The following is a 19,799-nucleotide window of genomic DNA, read 5'->3' on the forward strand; positions in this document are numbered from 1 at the left end:
TGAAATGTAGGTCATTGTTCTGGCTCATCCTTTACCTTGGCTATGATGTGAGCTGCCTCCGAACATGAGTATAGAAATATTGTCCATTTACATCTGTTCCATCACAGGGTCCGAACCCCCCCCCCCCCCCTCCTCATTTATATTTACTCCAAAAGGAGTCCTTGGTGGCTTGGTAATTAGTTAAATTAGCCATTGATGAGCCAGCCGGCTAACACTGGATCTTTGATTGAGCGAGGCCAGTGTTTAAGAAGCATATGCGTGTCCAGAAGGTATTTTCGTATTCCAAATCCACCAATGAAACTAATATCATTATTTGTATAACTTGGGTCTCCTGAGCGCAGACGCGATAGATTTATGGTTACAAAAATGTCAGGAATTCTCAAAAAATGTTCAAAAATATAAGAAATGTAATAAAATAAAATAAAATGTAAAACAAAAGGCATAAGATAAAAATGCAATAAAAACAAGTATTGTGCCGCTACAGGAGGTTCAGCTAAAAGTCCCATTTGTGAACCTATTTTTGTTCTCGGAATTTGGACGCGTTTCCTTAATGCAGATTACTACGGTTCATTTCCTAGAATAAGTGACGGCATTGGCTGCCAATTCTGAAGAGATTTTTTGTTTTGTTTTGCGCAAACCTGTAAACAAGTTTCTTGGGATTTTGCCTGCATTTACAGTACTTTGGTGGACGACCACACTGTTTTTAAAGTAAAATAAGTTAACATTTTCTGAAAACATCATAAAATATTCATTTAAATAACCCCAAAATTTGGTCAAGTTTCACTTAAGATTTGGACCCTATTCTGCTTATTATGTTATATAGGAACATGGCCGTACATTTTAGACGGCTATCGCCTGAACCCTCATTTGGCTGACAACGGTTTCTCCCACTTCCGGGAAGCATGCATGTTTTCTGAATAAGAAAAGGGGAGAAAACTGCTGCCAAACACCTGTGCGGGTGGCTCATCTCCCCAAGAGCAATAAGATAGGGCATGTTAACATCCAGGTACCTGATTCTTCTCTCCCCTGACACCTGTCCTTAGAGGATAGTCGAGAGTCCACTTTAGATGGCTGATCAGTCACTGGCAAAGTTGGAGGGTTCGACAGGCATCAACGTCATTTGTATGGCCAGCTTTTGCAAGAGGTGGATTGATGTTATCTCAGTCTCCAGTCTGGGTCTAATGATGTCATCATGCATACCATGAACTGGAAGTAGTAATGTCTGAGGAGGACTATGGCAGTGGGAATGACTGAAACATGGCTGGATGATAGCTTTGACATAGTAGGAATAACTGAGACATGGCTGGATGATAGCTATGACTGGGCGCTTAACGTACAGGGTTACCGTCTGTTTAGAAAAGATCGTAAAAACTGGAGAGGGGGAGGGGTCTTCCTTTATGTAAAGTCCTGTCTAAAGCCCACAGTCCGAGAAGATATAAGTGAGGGACATGAATATGTGGAGTCTCTGTGGGTAGAAAAATAGAGGCAAAAACAATAATAAAATACTAATAGGAGTTTATTATAAACCACCTAATATACCAGAGTCCACAGAAAATCTACTACTAAACGAAATAGACGAGGCAGCAAATCATAATCAGGTGGTTATTATGGGGGACTTCAACTACCCAGATATAGACTGGGAAACTGAAACTTGTACATCTCATAAAGGAAACAGGTTCTTGGATATAATCAAAGACAATTACCATTCCCAACTGGTTCAGAACCCGGCTAGAGTTATATAAATGTAAAAACATTTCATCTGAAAGTGTTGGTCCATTTATAAATTGATGAGGGAGGAGTTGTAGAGAGCGATGCAGAGAAAATGAAGCTATTAGATTTTTTTTTTCTCCACTGTATTCACTGAGGAAAAGTCAGATGAAATGCAGAATGTGAAAGTAAATTCCCCATTAAAAGTGGCCTATCTGACCCAGGAAAAAAATTAAAATAGACAAATCATTGGGCCCAGATGGCACACACCCTGTATCCTAAGAGAATTAAGTAATGTCATAGGCAGTCCCTTATTTCTGATATTTAAGGACTCTATAATAACAAGGATTAGTGCTTAGCAAATGTAGTGCCAATATTCAAAAAGGGATGAAAAATTGAGCCAGGAAACTATAGGCTGGTAAGTTTAAAATCTGCCATGGGTAAACTGTTTGAAGGTTTTCTAATAGATGCTATTCTGGAGTGTCTCAATGAAAATAAGTGTATAAGACCATATCAGCATGGCTTCACGAGGGACCGGTCCTGTCAAACTAATTCCTCTGGATCAACTTTCAGGATAACAGACTGAACTGGATGTCTTTTTTCAGCCTTACAAACTATGTTACTAAGGCCTGTATTACACCAACAGATTATCCATCCAATTTCTGTCCAATCAGACCAATATTTGGTGTGTATAACAAAAGATCTGTGTGTGTAAACGGCCATCTGACCAATGTTTAGTCAGAAAATCTGTCAGATAATCTGTTGGTGCAATACAGGCCTACGTCACTATGTGTAGCATGATATGATCAATAGTATGGTAAATATTTTTGAACCATAAGCAAAAAGCACCAGATCCAGTCCAGTAGTCTGTAAGGTATGTAAGAGGGAATATGGGCCCCTTTACTGGCCACATGCTAAGGCATTGAACTGGTAATGTACCATTATGGTGATATGGGATCAGAAGGAAGGCTATTACACTTGTTCTGCCAACAGCTACCCCATCAAAACCGCCATAGCCATGAATGCTCAACTAAGCTTAATGTCCCTGTATTCTAAATGGGGAGAGGGGAGAAGGCAGTTGTCCTCCAGCTCTGGTGGTAGATTAATTCCTCTGAGCGGAAATGGATTGGGCATGTTAAAAGCCAAAAACCCGATCCCTCTTTCCCCTGATAATTGCTGTCCTGGGAAAGTGAAGACACCTCCATATCAATTAGATGGTCAAAATTTACAACCAAAATCAGCCAATATTAGATTAATGGTTTTAAGAATTGTCCAGGTGGATAACTTATTTCCAAAGGCATATGCAACATAGAGGTGGCTTACACAGCCACAATGGGAGCCCCAGAGGGAAGCACCCCGGTGATGAGATCTCCACAAGTAATGTAGTGTTAGCAAACAAGAAAGTGGAAAGTGTACTAAAGTCAGAAGCAGACAACAGAACCTGCTGTTACAGGTGGTTAGAAGTGTGATGATGTCAGCAGCTGGAAAGGTTTTCACAGGATAAGTGATACATGCATTATGATTGGCGGTCTAACTGTTGGGACCCCCATGGATCGCGAGTCCCCAGTGTAAATGGAGTGGTGGGTGCATGCAATCTATGGGACTGCTGAGTGCAGTGCTCAGCTATTTTCCTCAGTCCCACAGAGACGAAAGGATGCATGCACATCACTGCTCTATTCACACATGGACTGTAGGACACCTGTTCTTGTTGGACCTCTAGCAATCTTCTGTTGGACCTCTAGCAATCATACTTTTATCAGCTCTCTTGTGGATAAATGTTAATAGGAAAACTTCAAAGTGCGAAAAAGAAACCGGGGAGCCTGAAGAAAATCGGAATGCTTTAGGGGTGCTACCCATTTGATCTGAGTGATTTAGGGCTGTGAGCCATGGGATGTTCGCATTCAGTCTTGGAGCTTCAGATTGTATAGAAAAGTCTACAGTATATTGTTATATACCAAGGAAGATGGTAACCTACATCAATTAACTATAGATGATGCCCAATCTATATTATCTTTACCATGGGTGACTACACCCAAAGCTTTTGGCATTGGATTACGTTGGCTCATGGGCCATATGGTCTTGTTGCCACTCTACCAGTTGAGTCCTTGGTGGAGCAAAATCATCATAATTTCTTGGATTTCTTTACTATAAAAGCCTGTGCCTTTCGATAGTTTTTCTGATCTTGTAGTCCCTCAGATATCTTTGGCTAGCATGTAAATGTCTACCCTTGTCCTGAAAAAAAAAAGGGAAAAACAAACAGGAAAAAAAACTGAATAAATGAAATATGCAAAATATGTCAATTTAATAAGCTTAATATTTGAATAGACATGAGGCAATTTTGTACATAATTAAATTAAAGGCTGCGCCATCACATCCTGGAATCTCCCGGGCTCCTGTGTTGCCAGAGAATATTAAGGTTGTTGTTTAACGATAAGGGATTATAAATACAATTAATGGAGCATAATGGATGGATACAATGTTGCCTATATTTGTGTATTCATTCCGCCACATAGAAGAAGGGTTGGATACATTTTTGAGCTATTACTTGCAGCCATTTCAGTCCTATGAATCCATTGTGTAGCGAATTGTAACTCCCATTTATAATTTAAGAAGTTGGTTAGACATAGTGCAGGGAACCTGCGTGTGATGGACGCTTTCTTTTCATTCTTCTCTCCCCATGGTACTAATTAACGTGAAATACAGTACTATGCTCCAGAAACGGCTTTCTTTAATTGTCAAATTATAAAAGACAGAACTGGCTATCTCGCTAGCTGGCGTATTAAGTCAATATAGCTATTTATTCTGCTCTGTAACTTCTCAGCACTTGTGTTTCGGGTCTTTCCACAGTAAATCATTTGCTGTGCTGGTAGAGTTTCGGTAATTAAACGCTATCACACTGGCTTCACCCAATAAACAGATTCTGAAATGCGGTAACTTCTTCTTTCCCACATCAACATCAACCTTGTTTTCTTTTTGTGCTTCACTTTGTTACATTTTGATACTTTTTTCCCCCTCATTCATTGCAAGCACTGGATTTAAGAAAATGTAGGCAAACGTTATCTACTGCATTAGACTCCGTCCATCAGGTAGGCCACACCTTAAGACTGCTCCTCTGCTGATATGGGTATTATGTGTGCACTGTTATATGGACCCTAATATTGCTTTATACAGATTTGATTCATGGTCATACTGTTATATGGATACCCATGTACGGGAGCTAATTTATATATAGTTGGCACTACAATGTGGTAGTTATGGCATGCACTATTAGTAATTAGTAGGTCTTTACATGTTGTACCTTTTACAAAATGTCTGCGATTGGTGATAACACCAATCACAGACATTTAACCTCTCAGATGCCGTGGTCAATTGTGATCACCTCATCTAAAGCTGCTCTCCCCGGGAGTGCTGCACTACCGAGGCCTGAACGGCTCCCCCATGCGGAGATCAGGCAGTCATGAAGAAACCTATGGTATTTAAATTGTAGTTCTTATGGAGCCCTGCAGGTGGAAGGTCACAATAAGAACATAGCGAATTTAGCCTTCATTGAAACAATAATTCATTGCAATGTAACGCATAAATGATCTGAAGATCACATATTCAAACTCCCTGGGGGTGTTTTAAAAAAAGTAAATAAAATAGAAAAGTCTAAAAAAGAAAGGTTTTTAAAATATGAAAAAATATTAAAATTAACATTACTCCCTTTTCCCATACTAAAAATAAAAATAAATAAACTATATAAAAAAAAATATATACTGTATCATCGGCATGTTCACATCCCAAAATGACCAAAATATTAAAATATATACTTATTTACACTATACGGCCTTACAGGGAAAAAAAAGATCAAAATGGCAAATTTTTATGAAAAGTAATTAAAAAAAAAGTAATAAAAAAAAAAAGCCATACACACCCTAAAATTGTATCACTGAAAACTATAGTTTTCAGTGATACAATTTTAGGGTGTGTATGGCTCACCCAACAAAAAAAATGATCCCTCACACAGCTCTATAGATGTAAATATAAAAAAAAATATGGCAATGAAAAAGAATAATTTTTTCCAAAGTTTTTACTTTTAAGTGTTAAAACACAGGCAAAACTACTGTATATAAATGTGGTATCATTATAATCGTAATGACCCAGAGAATTAAGAGAAGAGGTCAGTTTATCGCATAGGGGAAAGATGTAAAAACTAAACTCATAAAAATGTGTTTCACATTTGGAATTTTTTTCCCAGCTTCCTAATACATCGTATGCAATATTAAATGGTGCCATTAGAAGTATAACTTCTCATGTAAACAACAAGCCTTTATATGACTATGTGACCATAAAGATTAAAAAAGTTATGGCTCTCGGAAGGCAGGGAGTTAAAAATGAAAACACAAAAATCGAGATGGGCTTAAACTATGTACAGATGTAGCAAAGTTTAACTTGACACTTGATTTGTTAAATGCCTAGTAGCAGCACAAACTTTAACTTGACTTTTCAGTGTCTATTGTTGTGTTGTCATCTGCACATTTGCTGCAACTGTGTATTTAAGGTGCTTTGACTTAACTTAAACCTTGCTACCTCTGTATCTGACTGTCACGGTCCCTCCCGTGACAGAGGTGAGAAGATCGGATAGACTTGCTGCATGTGAGGCTATCTTACAGGTCTCTCTGTTTTTCTCTTTGTATGTTGTTGTTTGGCAGAATCTCACCTCTCCTCAGGTGCCGCTCATTATCAGTGATGAGGCTCTATTTAGGTCTGCCTCACACTGCTTAATATTTCCTCTTGGAGTTGCTAGAGCTGGTTTGTCTTGGATCTCCTGCTTCTCCATTCATCTCAAAGCTAAGTTCAAGTTGCCTGTTCTATTTTTTGTTCTCTGGTGTGTTTTGGTTCTAGGCTTCAGGGAGATGCTGGTTTCTTCATCTCGGAAGGAACCAGCTGTCTCGTCTCCTGCTAACTATCCTAGGGCTCGTTAGTTTTAGCAGGGCATAGGTATCCGGCATATGAGTATTTCCACCATTAGGATCTGCTCATACTGGCAGGAGTTAGGGAAAGGCCTAGGGATTACTAAGGGGTCACATCCCTCTTCCTTAGCTTTTGAGGCCTAGACTGTTGTCTATTTCTTTTATGTATATCTGGTGTTTTCCCCTTAACCATTACCCGTGACACTGACAGAACACAGAATACTCCTGTGGATTATTATTGATCTATTTTTATTTGACACACAGACATAGTTGTCTATTTCTTTTGTGTGTATCTGGTATTTTCCCCTTCCCCATTACACGTGACATTATCAACCGCAAAGAAAAAAAGGTTATCATTTGTGTATTTCAGTGCAACTATGGATACTGTTTCTGCACTGGTCGATCGTATGCAGGGGCTGTCTTTGGAGGTAGCTGACCTCCGTACGGCCTTTGCACAATTTCAGATACCACAGGCGGTGGGTTCCTACAGCGGGAACCAAGCCTGCTCTGAACCTAAGGTTTTCCGGGGAAAGTGACAACTTTATTCGGTTCAGGAAGTCGTGCAAATTATATTTTAGACTATGTCCTAACTCTTCTGGGGATGACAGTCAAAGAGTGGAGATTATTATTTCATTACTTAAAGGTGACGCTCAGTCTTGGGCTTTCTCTTTGCCAACCGGATCACAATCCCTCCGGTCGGTAGATTAATTTTTCAGAGCTCTGGGAGTTATCTACGATGACCCAGATCAGGTTTCCCTGGCCGAATCTAAGTTGCGTGGTTTGCGGCAGGGAGAGCGTTCTACAGAGTCCTATTGCTCTGAATTTAGGAGGTGGGCCACAGATAAGGAGTGGAATGACCCAGCTCTCTGTAGTCAATTCTGTCAAAGGCTCCTTGGCATTTCACGAAAATCCAGAATCATTGGAGGCTGCTATGTCTCTAACGGTACATATTGATAGACGCCTGAGGGAAAGATCTAAAGTTCCTTTCGCCCGGGACGTACTATTATATTGGGGAGCGGCCTCTTCTGACACTGTGCGTAAAGAGACACTCGACCTCATGTCTGGTGATGAGCCAATGAAATTGGGGCAGGTCACTCCTGGACCAGGTGATAAAAACTTTAGGGTTAAGAAAAGACTTTGCTTTTTCTGTGGTAAAGGAGGACATTTTGTTAACGTATGTACTTATGTTAAACATCAAGGTGAAAAGAAAAAAAACTGAATGTGTTTAATCCTCTTCTCACTCTTGGTAATGTGGGTGGGGAATCTGAGAATGTACTTTTGTCATTTACCGGTAGTACCCGATTTCTCCTGCCTGCCAAGGTGGCGCACTATTACTGATCATAAAAATCTGTCTTACCTGGAGTCGGCTAAACATCTGAACCCAAGGCAGGCCAGATGGTCGTTGTTTTTTACTAGATTTCATTTCATTGTCACTTATCGTCCTGGGATTAAAAACCTCAAAGCGGATGCCTTGTCACGTAGCTTTCCCAGGGAGGGAGGGGGGTGATTCGGAGGATTCGGCTCCGATATTGGCTGATGGGTAGTTGTATCCGCCCTTTATCCTGAACTTGAGGCAGAGGTGTTGGAGGCCCAGTGAGAGGCACCTGATTCCTGTCCTCAAGGGAAGTTGTTTGTCCCTTCGGAACTACAACACAAGGTGTTTAAGGAACATCACAATACTGTTCTTACAGGGTACCCTGGGAGCAGATCCACTATTGATCTCATTTCCCAGAGATTCTGGTGGCCAGGGTTACGTAAATGTGTTGAGGGCTATGTGGCAGCTTGTGCGCATGCTAAGGTGACTCATACTCGGCCTTCAGGATCTCTACTTCCCATTCGACCCTGGACTCATTTGTCCATGGACTTTATCACAGAATTTCCTAACTCCTCTGGAAAAACTGATTCTGGTGGTTGTTGACCGCTTCAGCAAGATGGCGCACTTTATACCATTATCAGGTTTTCCTAATGCCAAAACTCTCGCTCAAGTGTTTGTCGATAACATTGTGAAACTTCACGGCATTCCCTCTGATGTGGTGTCTGATAGAGGGACTCAATTTGTTTCCAGATTTTGGAAGGTGTTCTGTACTCGTCTGGGGGGACAATTGTCCTTCTCTTCTGCCTTTCATCCTCAGTCGAACGGACAGACTGAGCGCACAAACCAGAATCTGGAGACTTATTTGAGATGCTTTGTCTCTGAGAATCAAGAAGGGTGGTCTTCATTTTTGTCGTTGGCCTGGTTTGCCATAAATAACCGTAGACAGGAGTCCACTGACAAGTTGCCGTTTTTTGGTGCATATGGGTTCCATCCGCAGTTTGGCACATTTTCTGGTACTGAGACTTGTGGTATAACTCAAGAGGAAAGATTCTCCTCTTCATTGTCATCTATTTGTCGGAAGATTCAAAACAATCTAAATAAAATGGGCAAAAAGTATAAACGTATGGCTGACAAGAGACGTATGAGTTGTCCGGACCTGAGAGTGGGTAATTCTGTGTGGCTGTCCACAAGAAACATTAAGTTGAAGGTTCCCTCTTGGAAGTTGGGGCCAAGGTTTATTGGGCCCAACAGGATCTCTGCCATAATTAATCCGGTGGCTTTTCGTCTTGAACTTCTGCAGGCTTTGAAAATTCATAATGTGTTTCACAAGTCATTGCTTAAAAGATATGTTGAACCTGCTGAACAGTCCTCCCTGCCACCGCCTACCGTCATAGTGGATGGTAATCTTGAGTTTCAGGCTGCCAGTATAGTGAACTCATGTATTCTTCGTGGATCTCTTCAAAATCTCGTACACTGGAAGGATTATGGTCCAGAGGAAAGAATGTGGGTTCCGGCGACTAACGTGAATGCCAGTCGCCTTGTGAGGGCCTTTAACAGGGTGCATCCTGATAAGGTTGGTCCTGGGTGTCCGGAGGTCATCCGTAGAAGGGGAGGTACTGTCACGGTCCCTCCCATGACAGAAGTGAGAAGATCGGATGGACTTGCTGCACGTAAGGCTATCTTACAGGTCTCTCTGTTTTCCTCTTTGTATGTTGTTGTTTGGCAGGATCTCACCTCTCCTCAGGTTCTGCTTGTTATCAGTGATGAGGCTCTATTTAGGTCTGCCTCACACTGCTGACCATGCGGCTGATATTTCCTCTTGGAGTTGCTAGAGCTTGTTTGTCTTGGATCTCCTGCTTCTCCATTCATCTCAAAGCTAAGTTCAAGTTGCCTGTTCTATTTTTTGTTCTCTGGTGTGTTTTGGTTCTAGGCCTCAGGGAGACACGGGTTTCTTCATCTGGGAAGGAACCAGCTGTCTCGTCTCCTGCTACCTATCCTAGGGCTCGTTAGTTTTAGCAGGGCATAGGTATCCGGCATATGAGTATTTCCACCATTAGGATCTGCTCATACTGGCAGGAGTTAGGGAAAGGCCTAGGGATTACTAAGGGGTCACATCCCTCTTCCTTAGCTTTTGAGGCCTAGACTGTTGTCTATTTCTTTTATGTATATCTGGTGTTTTCCCCTTAACCATTACCCGTGACACTGACAGAACACAGAATACTCCTGTGGATTATTATTGATCTATTTTTATTTGACACACAGACATAGAAAGAATAGGACGTTCTTTACCACCAAGATAGTTGCAACCTGTTGGGTGCTCACTGATCTTCACTGGGAACTTTGCGGCCAATAGAATGTCTCTCTTTAATGACCATCTACACAACAACGTAGATCAGAACCATACGACAAATTGTCCTTTCTCCCTTTCAGTAGGACATATCTATAGATCTCACATCACGTAGAATAAATGATCAGCCTGACATTTTTTTTTTTTTTAGATTCCTACCCAAAGAACTTACAAAGATCTAAAGACCAAGCTTGTCATATGTTCCCACGTTCTAGCTGAAAAGGATGACATTGACGTGCCCCCGAATTCACGGAACCATTAATGATGGGTTTGCTCCATGAGATAGACAAGTAGTTCATCATTAATATTTCTTTCCAACAATAGCATCTGCCTGGCACCCAAGTCTATGTAAAAAAATAAAATAAAATGACCGCCTTACTGCCAATTGGACTTTTTCTCAAAAAGAAAGAAAAAAATCAATCGAGCCTTGAAAAGTAAAAATTCCTACCCTTGTCTTGAATGTGATATAAAGCGGGGGACACACACAAGGTCCTTAACAAGTTCAGATCCAGCAGATCAGATCTACTGTACTTTTCTGTTCCATTTTTTTTCAAAAACATTGTGTTGATCACCTTAGTGCCCATATTTTTTGTATAATTTGAAATCTTTTATCCTCATTGACAGACAGCCTATTTTTTCAAGACTTTTTGTACACGTGGGACATTTTTTTCCTTCCTTTTTTCGATTCGTGCTGGAAAGACTTTCAATTAAGAGTGACCTTTAAGGCTTCTACTTTTTGATTCTGGCGATGTTGAATCTGATCTTAAATTAGTTTTTTTTTTTTTATCCTGAACACTTTGTTCTTTCTCTTCAGTTATTAGTTTCATACAGTTGTCAGTACCTCGCCTGTTAAGAGCAATAGGAAACATTGTAATAATCCAGACAAAGGAATAAAAAAAATCTTCCAAGAATTGTCTATTGTGTCACCCAGGAATATAACCAAACTTTACTTTTTTCTTTTCTTTTTATTTTGCGCCTGACCTTGGTAGGCAGGTAAGAAATGCGCTTTTAATTAGATTTTTTTTTTCTTTTCTGAATGCTCACATAAAATGCTGTCTCTGGTCTCACTAAAGACAATGCAAAAAAAAAAGAAGTGGGTACATACATGAATAAAAAGCGTGTTAGCGGGGAGGAAGGGAAGAGGAAACTTCAATGGAGTGTTACTTTGTCTGGATGTTATATCAAGGACGTGCTTATGATGCAAAATGTAATGACAATCTTGTGTATTGTACTTTGGGTCTTTTGAGACGTAATAAACAACTTTTTGTTCTTCATCCTTTAGAGGTCCTTGGTTGTACGTGAAGTGATACTGTGTTTAGTCTTCCACATCTGCATGATTGTTCTTACTATAGGGCTGAATAATCAGAGGAAACCACAAATTTGCTGCTGGCAACCAACTTTATGTTTTGTTTTTTTCTCTCCATAGTCAACTGAAGCTCCATATGTCTGGCCACTGTGCTATTCAAGGGGTTGTCCACTCCTTTATATTGTTAGCCAATCCTGAAGATAGGTCATGAATATCAGATCTGTGGGGGTCTCACACCCTGCACCTTTGCCGATCAGCTGTTTGGGGGTAAACCCGGTGCTGGAAGTTGGCACCAGAACTACAGAGCTCCATTTATTGTGTAGTGGACAATGCTGGTTACCATTTACTTCAATGAGAGGAGCCGGTACATTGTGTCCATTGCACAATGGATGGAGCTGTGCAGTTCAGGCTTTGAAGCTACTGCAGAGCAGCCGATCGATGGAGGTGCGGGGAGTCAGAGCCCTACCAATCTGATAGTGGTGGCCTATCTAATGTAAAAGAAGGGGGCAGCTTCATTAAAAGGGTTCACCAGGCCTATAAATTTGATGACCTACCAGACTCATGGGGAGTCCAATGCTTGTACCCATCGCTGATCAGTTCATTGAGGTGGCCGTGGCTTTCCATTAAGGGTGATGGTTGGTATTGCAGTTAGTACTATTCACCTGAATGGGACTGATCTACTTTGATCTTTAGTGGTCTCTGCGCCTTGTCCTGATGTTTACAGTTTTCAAGTGAATTGGACTGAGCTGTAATACCAGGAAGAGCCACCACTAAAAGTAAGGCGCTGTACCTGATGAAGCACTTGATGGAACCCCATGACCCTTTCAATCCTCAAGTTGGTGGTCGTGCTGGACCTCCACCGATTGGATATTAACGCTCTATCCTAGTTTTGTAGAGTTGGTGAACCTTTTGGTTCGAGTATGCACCATGCAGCTCTATTACATCTATAAAATTGCTGGAGATAACCGAGCACTCCTCTCGGATTCTCTCTGCCAGTCTCATGCATCCTCGACTGCCTCTCCATTAATACGGGTGGGGGGGGGCTAAAAACCCTTGTTCTCGATGGAGGTCCCACTCACTGAGAAGTACCCCTTGTTAAAAGGGGTTGTCAAGGATTAGAAAAACAAGGCTGCCTTCTTTTAGAAGCAGCGCCCCATCTTTCCACCAGTTGTGTCTGGTACTGCAGCTCAGCTCCACTGAAATGAACGATGCTAAGCTGTAATACCACTTGTGAACAGGTGTGGCACTGTTTTTTTGCTGATTTCTGCTGATTTTTAGAGGAGTATATCTTTTAATCAAATTATTCTGTTTCTAGATAACCCCTTTATGAAACAAATTTTTACAATTAAATTAACTTTCCCAAGTATTATATAACGAAGAATGCATTCATCCTAGTAAGTAGTCTCCCTCCTGTTAGAAAGGCCCAGATGGGTTCCCAGACAGGAGTGAATTAGACGTGTTTTAAACTTTGATGCTTCATTTCAGAGAGCCGTGTTATTTTCACAGTTGTGAGTTTCCCTTTGTATTTGCAGGTGTTTATTCTCTGAGTTTTGCTTGTGGCTCCATAACAGGGAGCTGGTTCTTGCTTGTTAACAAAAAAAATACAGAATTGCAGGTGGTAAATACTACAGTGCTCTCACTAAGAAGGACAATTCTGTTTTTTATCTTTTTTTTAATGGGACATGGAAGAAAATATTTGAAACTCTGTCTCGAAAAATCCAAAGCCAAAAGACTAATTCACCATAAATGAAATATCTGTCTTAAATAGGGCTAATATTCCATACTGATTACTTTCTGAATATCTTCATTTGCTTTTTCTCCAAAACCTGTGTATAGCCATTAGCTTCCTGCAGTGGTGGACTAGAGGGAACTGAAGAGCTTACTGCCTACTGTTTATAAATTTAACTCAATCATAAAACAGTATGCAGTGAGCACCTCAGCTCCCCCTAGTGGTGCCTAAGAATATGCAAAATGAATATGCAGTGAGCCCTACACTACACCTACCATGTTCAATGTATAATATTGGTGTCTTCTTATGCAGGAAATGATTCATTGGCTCCCTTCAGTCACCAGGGCTCATGTGTGACTGATGCAGATTGGTCCTCGCTTAGCTTTCCTTTTGGCTTGAAATATGTATGGTATGAGGCAAAAAAATAAAGATTTTTATGATACTTTGTCACGAGATATCTATACTGCATGTGTCTACTTGTGGCCACCTAGTGGCTGTCATGTGAACTGTCCAGGGTTTTTCTAAAATGCGCTACCATTATATTGAGTTTATATTGGAATACATTGGAATTCCTAATGAAATTTAAGGGAAATTAACACATTGGTACCTCTGCACCTCCCTATAAGAAGTCAGTGGATTTGTAATACAGATCTTGATTCCATTCCATTCCAACTTTAAATGTAGATAATACAGATGTAGTAGAGTCAACACTCATGCTTTATGAGACGTGTTATCTAAACTGAATGCGTTAAGCAAACACCTTCAATTGCTTTTCAATGGCTTTTGTTTCAAGATAACGCGATGAGTTAAGAAATTTGAGTTCAGAGTTTGTGTGTTAACCCTGCTACATCTGTATGTATATATGATTTTATTCTTTTTACCATTTTCAGCCATTTTACAATTGATATTTTAGGGGCCAGAAGATCCCTTTAATTTCAATACTCTGCCATTACATTCATGCCTTTTTCAGTTACAGTGGAGTATTCAGCGTTTTGTAGCACTGCGCACAGTGTTGATTTCTGTTACAATGCATCTTCCTTGCCTTGAGTGTAAGAAAATGAGAACAATTGATAGATTTTTAGGGGGCTGCACGCTGCATATTCTAAATTAAAGACTTATTTGTGAATGATCATTCATTATGGTAGCGCGGAATAGACATGAATAATTCAATGCGGAGACGGATTTTTCTCTCAATTTGCTTTAGTTTCAACTAAGTCATTGAATCTTACCTTGTGGTTTTCAGACATTTCACTGTTTGTGTTTTATTATCTGCTTCATGTTTATTTAAAATGGAAGCTTTGATTTTGCTACAAAGTAATAAAAGCTCTGTCATAAATACGAAGTGTGGGCGCATAACATAGAAGACAATTATAATGCAAGCAGGTGATGGGGAAATGGCAATACCAATTCCTCTTTTAGGTTTCCTTCAGACAGTTTTTGGGAACATTTTTTGCATGTAAAAAGCAACTTATTTACAGTTTTTTTTGTATATTTAATTTTTTGGGTATTAGTTTTTTATTTTATATTTTTATTGGAAGACGTTAAACACGTGCTTTCTTGACATTTTTCAAATCCAAATACAGACAAGCTTGTGCAAAAAAAATCCCATGCAGGACATGCTGCTTTTGGAGAAAAAAAGAGACAAAAACAGTAAAAACACTAGACTGCAATGCAAAAATATCCCCTAAAATACTTTGCGGGTTGTGCATATTACAGTTTGAAATAATGTCTTGCAATATACGAAAGCTTATAAAATGCATGTGTGAAAACACCTTTGAAGGGGTTCTACAGTTTGTTTTATCTGATGATCTATCCTCTGGAGAGATCATCAGCATCTGATCGGCGGGGGTCCGACACTCGGGACGCCCGCCAATCAGCTGTTTGAGAAGGAAGCGGCGCTCCAGCAGCGCCGCCGCCTTCTCGCTGTTTACTGCAGGCCCAGTGACGTCACAACTAGTATCTACAGGCCTGGGCGCGGCTCAGTGGCGACTCTAGGAACAATGTATAGGGGGGGCACAAAGATACCACAGTCAAAAATGGGGGGGCAAAAACAAAACAGGTATATATAAATAAGATTACAAAATACGAGAGAGTTGCGGTATGCAGGGATACATTTATAATAAAACAATTTACTTACAAAAGAAGCTATTCAGTCGTCTGCTGTGCCGTCCTCTGCTTGCTTCCGCGGATTCTTTCCCCTTCTTTCTGTCTCTCGTCAGTGCGCAGGCGCAGTGTTATGGCGGATCTGTAGAAGACACACTGTTATGGGGGCATCTGTGGATGACACTGTTATTATACCTCTCATTAGCCCTCATTATGCCTCTCATCACTCCCATATCAGCCCCCATGCCTCTCATTAGCCCCCATATCAGCCCTTATGCCTCATTAGCCCCCATTATGCCTCTCATTAGCCCCCATATGCCTCATTAGCCCTCATTATGCCTCTCATCACTCCCATATCAGCCCCCATTCCTCTCATTAGCCCCCATATCAGCCCTAATGCCTCATTAGCCCTCATTATGCCTCTCATTAGCCCCCATATCAGCCCTAATGCCTCATTAGCCCCATTATAAGCCATTATGCCTCATTAGCCCACAGTATGCCTCTTATTAGCCCCCATATGCCTAATTAGCTCCCATATGCCTCATTAGCCCCCATTATGTCTCTCATTAGCCCCCATTATGCCTCTCATTAGCCCCTATTATGCTTCTTATTAGCGCTCATATGCCTCATTAGTCCCCATATACCTCATTAGCTCCCATATGCCTCATTAACTCCCATATGCCTCATTAGCCCCATTATGCCTCTAATAGTCTAATTAGCCCCTATTGTGTCTCTAATTAGCCCCCATGATGCCTCTCATTAGCCCCCATTATGCATCTTATTAGCCCCCATATGCCTCATTAGCCCCCATATGCCTCGTTAGCCCCATTATGCCTCTAATAGTCTAATTAGCCCCCATTATGTCTCTAATTAGCCCCATTATGTCTCTAATTATCCCCCATTATGCCTCTCATTAGCCCCTATTATGCCCCCAGCAGCCTCATTTTTTATAAAACACAAAACCACTTACCTCTCCTGCTCCTTGACGCCGCCTGCAATTTTCTTTCTCCTCAGTCGACTGTGCTCTGAACTGGCATGCACAGCGTGAGGTCACAGAGGACCAGGAAGCGGTAAGTACATAGAGTTCACCGCTTCCTGGTCCTTCAGTACTAATGAGCGCTTCCATAATGGAAGCGCTCATTAGTATTCACCGACCATTGGGCAGAGCAGCTGCTTTGGGGAATCAGTTGGGGGCACCTGGGGGGGCAAAGAATAACATAGGGGGACAATTGCCCCCCTCGCCCCCTGTAGCGACGCCACTAGCGTGGCTAAGCTCCATTCAAGTGAACAGAGTTAAGCCCCGCCCAGGCTAGTTGATACTAGTCGTGACGTCACTGGGCCAGCGCTAAACAGTGAGAAGGCCTGGGCGCTTCTGGAGCGCCACTGCCTTCTCAAACAGCTGACCGGCGGGGGTCTCGGGTGTCAGACCCCCGACGTTCAGATGCTGATGACCTATCCAGAGGATAGATCATCAGTTAAAACAAACTCCAGAACCCCTTTAAAGATACTTTTCAGAATATATCCCTTTTTGTGACAATAAGGTGCAAGGACACCCAGCTACAGTCAGCTGTAATCTGTGGAGGGATCTGGCAGCAAGTGTGCAGCTCTCTTGCACTGCCCCCAAAGGGTAAATGAAGTATTGCACAAATCCCATACAAATGAATGGGCATGCTGGGTCCTCCACTAGCCAATAAATGGTGACATCCCACTAATTAGGTACCCCATTTACTTTTGAATTTCCTAATAGGCTATTTTATAAGGTGGGCTTTCTAAACCAGACTTTCTATTTATAAAAAAAATTCCCTAATATATTATTGTCATTGAAATTGCTCCTGTGAAGTAATCCCAATAATTCACAACCAGACACAGAAAATTCACATTATCCTTACTATACATCAGTCGGCTATAGATGGTTCTGGAAAACTTTGCATGACATTTGTAACCTTTGTCCATTAGCTCTGTTACAGGGGTGCCAACCTCCAGCACCTCAGCTGTTGTAAAACTACAACTCCCAGCATGCATACTTCCTCTGCTCTTCTCAGAACTCTCATAGAAATGAATGGAGCATAGTGGGAATTGAAGTTTCACAACCGCTGGAGTGCCGAAGGTTGCGGAGCCTCTTGGGTAACATGTGCCCGTCCGCACCTACCCGACTGTGACCACTGTGACAACCCGCTGCTCTCTGGAGCAACTTCTTGTTAAAGGATTTATCCCACAAAAAATCCATTACCTCCCTTCTGGATAGATGGATAAATACTGGATCGCTGGGGGGTCTAACTGCTGGACATCCTATTCCAGAGAACAGAGGGTCCATAGTCTCCTTTAAATGGAGTAGTAGGGCACTGTCAGCCCGCAATGCCATTCAGTTCTATGGGGCTGTTGTACACAATGAACCTTTAGGCCCATGGAGGTAAATGGAGCGGTGTACCAATATCCACACTACCAAGTGTTTGAGGTAAGGGACTCGGGGACGCTCCGTTTTTAACATTTCATCTGATATTTATCGCCTATCCTGGAAATAGGTGATATATAATTTTCTGGGGATAACCACGTATTTTGAAGTTGCCATACTAACCCTTTAAAATTCCTTTAAAATATATGTTTTCCAGACTTCTCATTTTTAATAATGGGCCCTACTTGCAGATTTTTTTAACCTTTAAATAGGAGGTTTTTCTATGGTATATCTCTTAGATGTTCTCATTGGAGACTTTGTAATCCCGTTTCTAACTCTGCAGATTCTTCATCTTACACTGCACGATTTGTTAAGTCTATGTTTTTGTCCTCTCTTAATATCTCTAGGTGCTTCTTGGAAGAAGGGCCATCAAAGGGAGCCTGGTTGAATCGCTCCAGTATTATTTTTGCGGGGAATGACAAGTGGTCCGTGGACCCCAGAGTTTCAATAGCAACAACAAACAAAAAGGAGTACAGTCTGCGGATACAGAAGGTGGACATTTTTGATGACGGGCTGTATATCTGCACAGTACAGACTGAACATAGTCCTAGGTCAAAGAATTTTCATCTCACAGTCCAGGGTAAGAAATGCATATATTATATTGTACGATTGAATGCAAAGTTATGTAAAGTGCAGATGCAGCAAAATAGAATCTGTTCTATGAGTGACTGTGAATGGTTAACCTGCAGAACCAGTACACCACACAGGAGAGCTGACAGATCCTCTATACTACACCACACAGGAGAGCTGACAGATCCTCTATACTACACCACACAGGAGAGCCGACAGATCCTCTATACTACACCACACAGGAGAGCTGACAGATCCTCTATACTACACCACACAGGAGAGCTGACAGATCCTCTATACTACACCACACAGGAGAGCTGACAGATCCTCTATACTACACCACACAGGACAGCCGACAGATCCTCTATACTACACCACACAGGAGAGCTGACAGATCCTCTATACTACACCACACAGGAGAGCTGACAGATCCTCTATACTACACCACACAGGAGAGCTGACAGATCCTCTATACTACACCACACAGGACAGCCGACAGATCCTCTATACTACACCACACAGGAGAGCTGACAGATCCTCTATACTACACCACACAGGAGAGCTGACAGATCCTCTATACTACACCACACAGGAGAGCTGACAGATCCTCTATACTACACCACACAGCAGAGCTGACAGATCCTCTATACTACACCACACAGGAGAGCTGACAGATCCTCTATACTACACCACACAGGAGAGCTGACAGATCCTCTATACTACACCACACAGGAGAGCTGACAGCTCCTCTATACTACACCACACAGGAGAGCTGACAGATCCTCTATACTACACCACACAGGAGAGCCGACAGATCCTCTATACTACACCACACAGGAGAGCTGACAGATCCTTTATACTACACCACACAGGAGAGCTGACAGATCCTCTATACTACACCACACAGCAGAGCTGACAGCTCCTCTATACTACACCACACAGGAGAGCTGACAGATCCTCTATACTACACCGCACAGGAGAGCCGACAGATCCTCTATACTACACCACACAGCAGAGCTGACAGATCCTCTATACTACACCACACAGGAGAGCTGACAGATCCTTTATACTACACCACACAGGAGAGCTGACAGATCCTCTATACTACACCACACAGCAGAGCTGACAGATCCTCTATACTACACCACACAGGAGAGCTGACAGATCCTCTATACTACACCACACAGGAGAGCTGACAGATCCTCTATACTACACCACACATGAGAGCTAACAGATCCTCTATACTACACTACACAGGGGAGCTGACAGATCCTCTATACTACACCACACAGGAGAGCCGACAGATCCTCTATACTAC

At 41.7% G+C, this 19,799-nt stretch overlaps 1 protein-coding gene across 2 annotated transcripts in view; it reads left to right on the plus strand.

The window, feature by feature from the left end:
* The window catches only part of NEGR1 (neuronal growth regulator 1), a 488,212-nt gene that overhangs the window by 163,658 nt on the left and 304,755 nt on the right, over window positions 1–19,799 (plus strand). For both annotated transcript variants that reach the window (XM_044301363.1, XM_044301364.1), the window contains exon 2: window positions 18,259–18,491. In XM_044301363.1, the coding sequence (XP_044157298.1) occupies window positions 18,259–18,491 (233 nt within the window). The remainder of the gene's footprint in view (window positions 1–18,258; window positions 18,492–19,799) is intronic.

Source organism: Bufo gargarizans, chromosome 7, assembly GCF_014858855.1.
Source record: "Bufo gargarizans isolate SCDJY-AF-19 chromosome 7, ASM1485885v1, whole genome shotgun sequence".
In the NCBI taxonomy this organism is placed as follows: domain Eukaryota; kingdom Metazoa; phylum Chordata; class Amphibia; order Anura; family Bufonidae; genus Bufo; species Bufo gargarizans.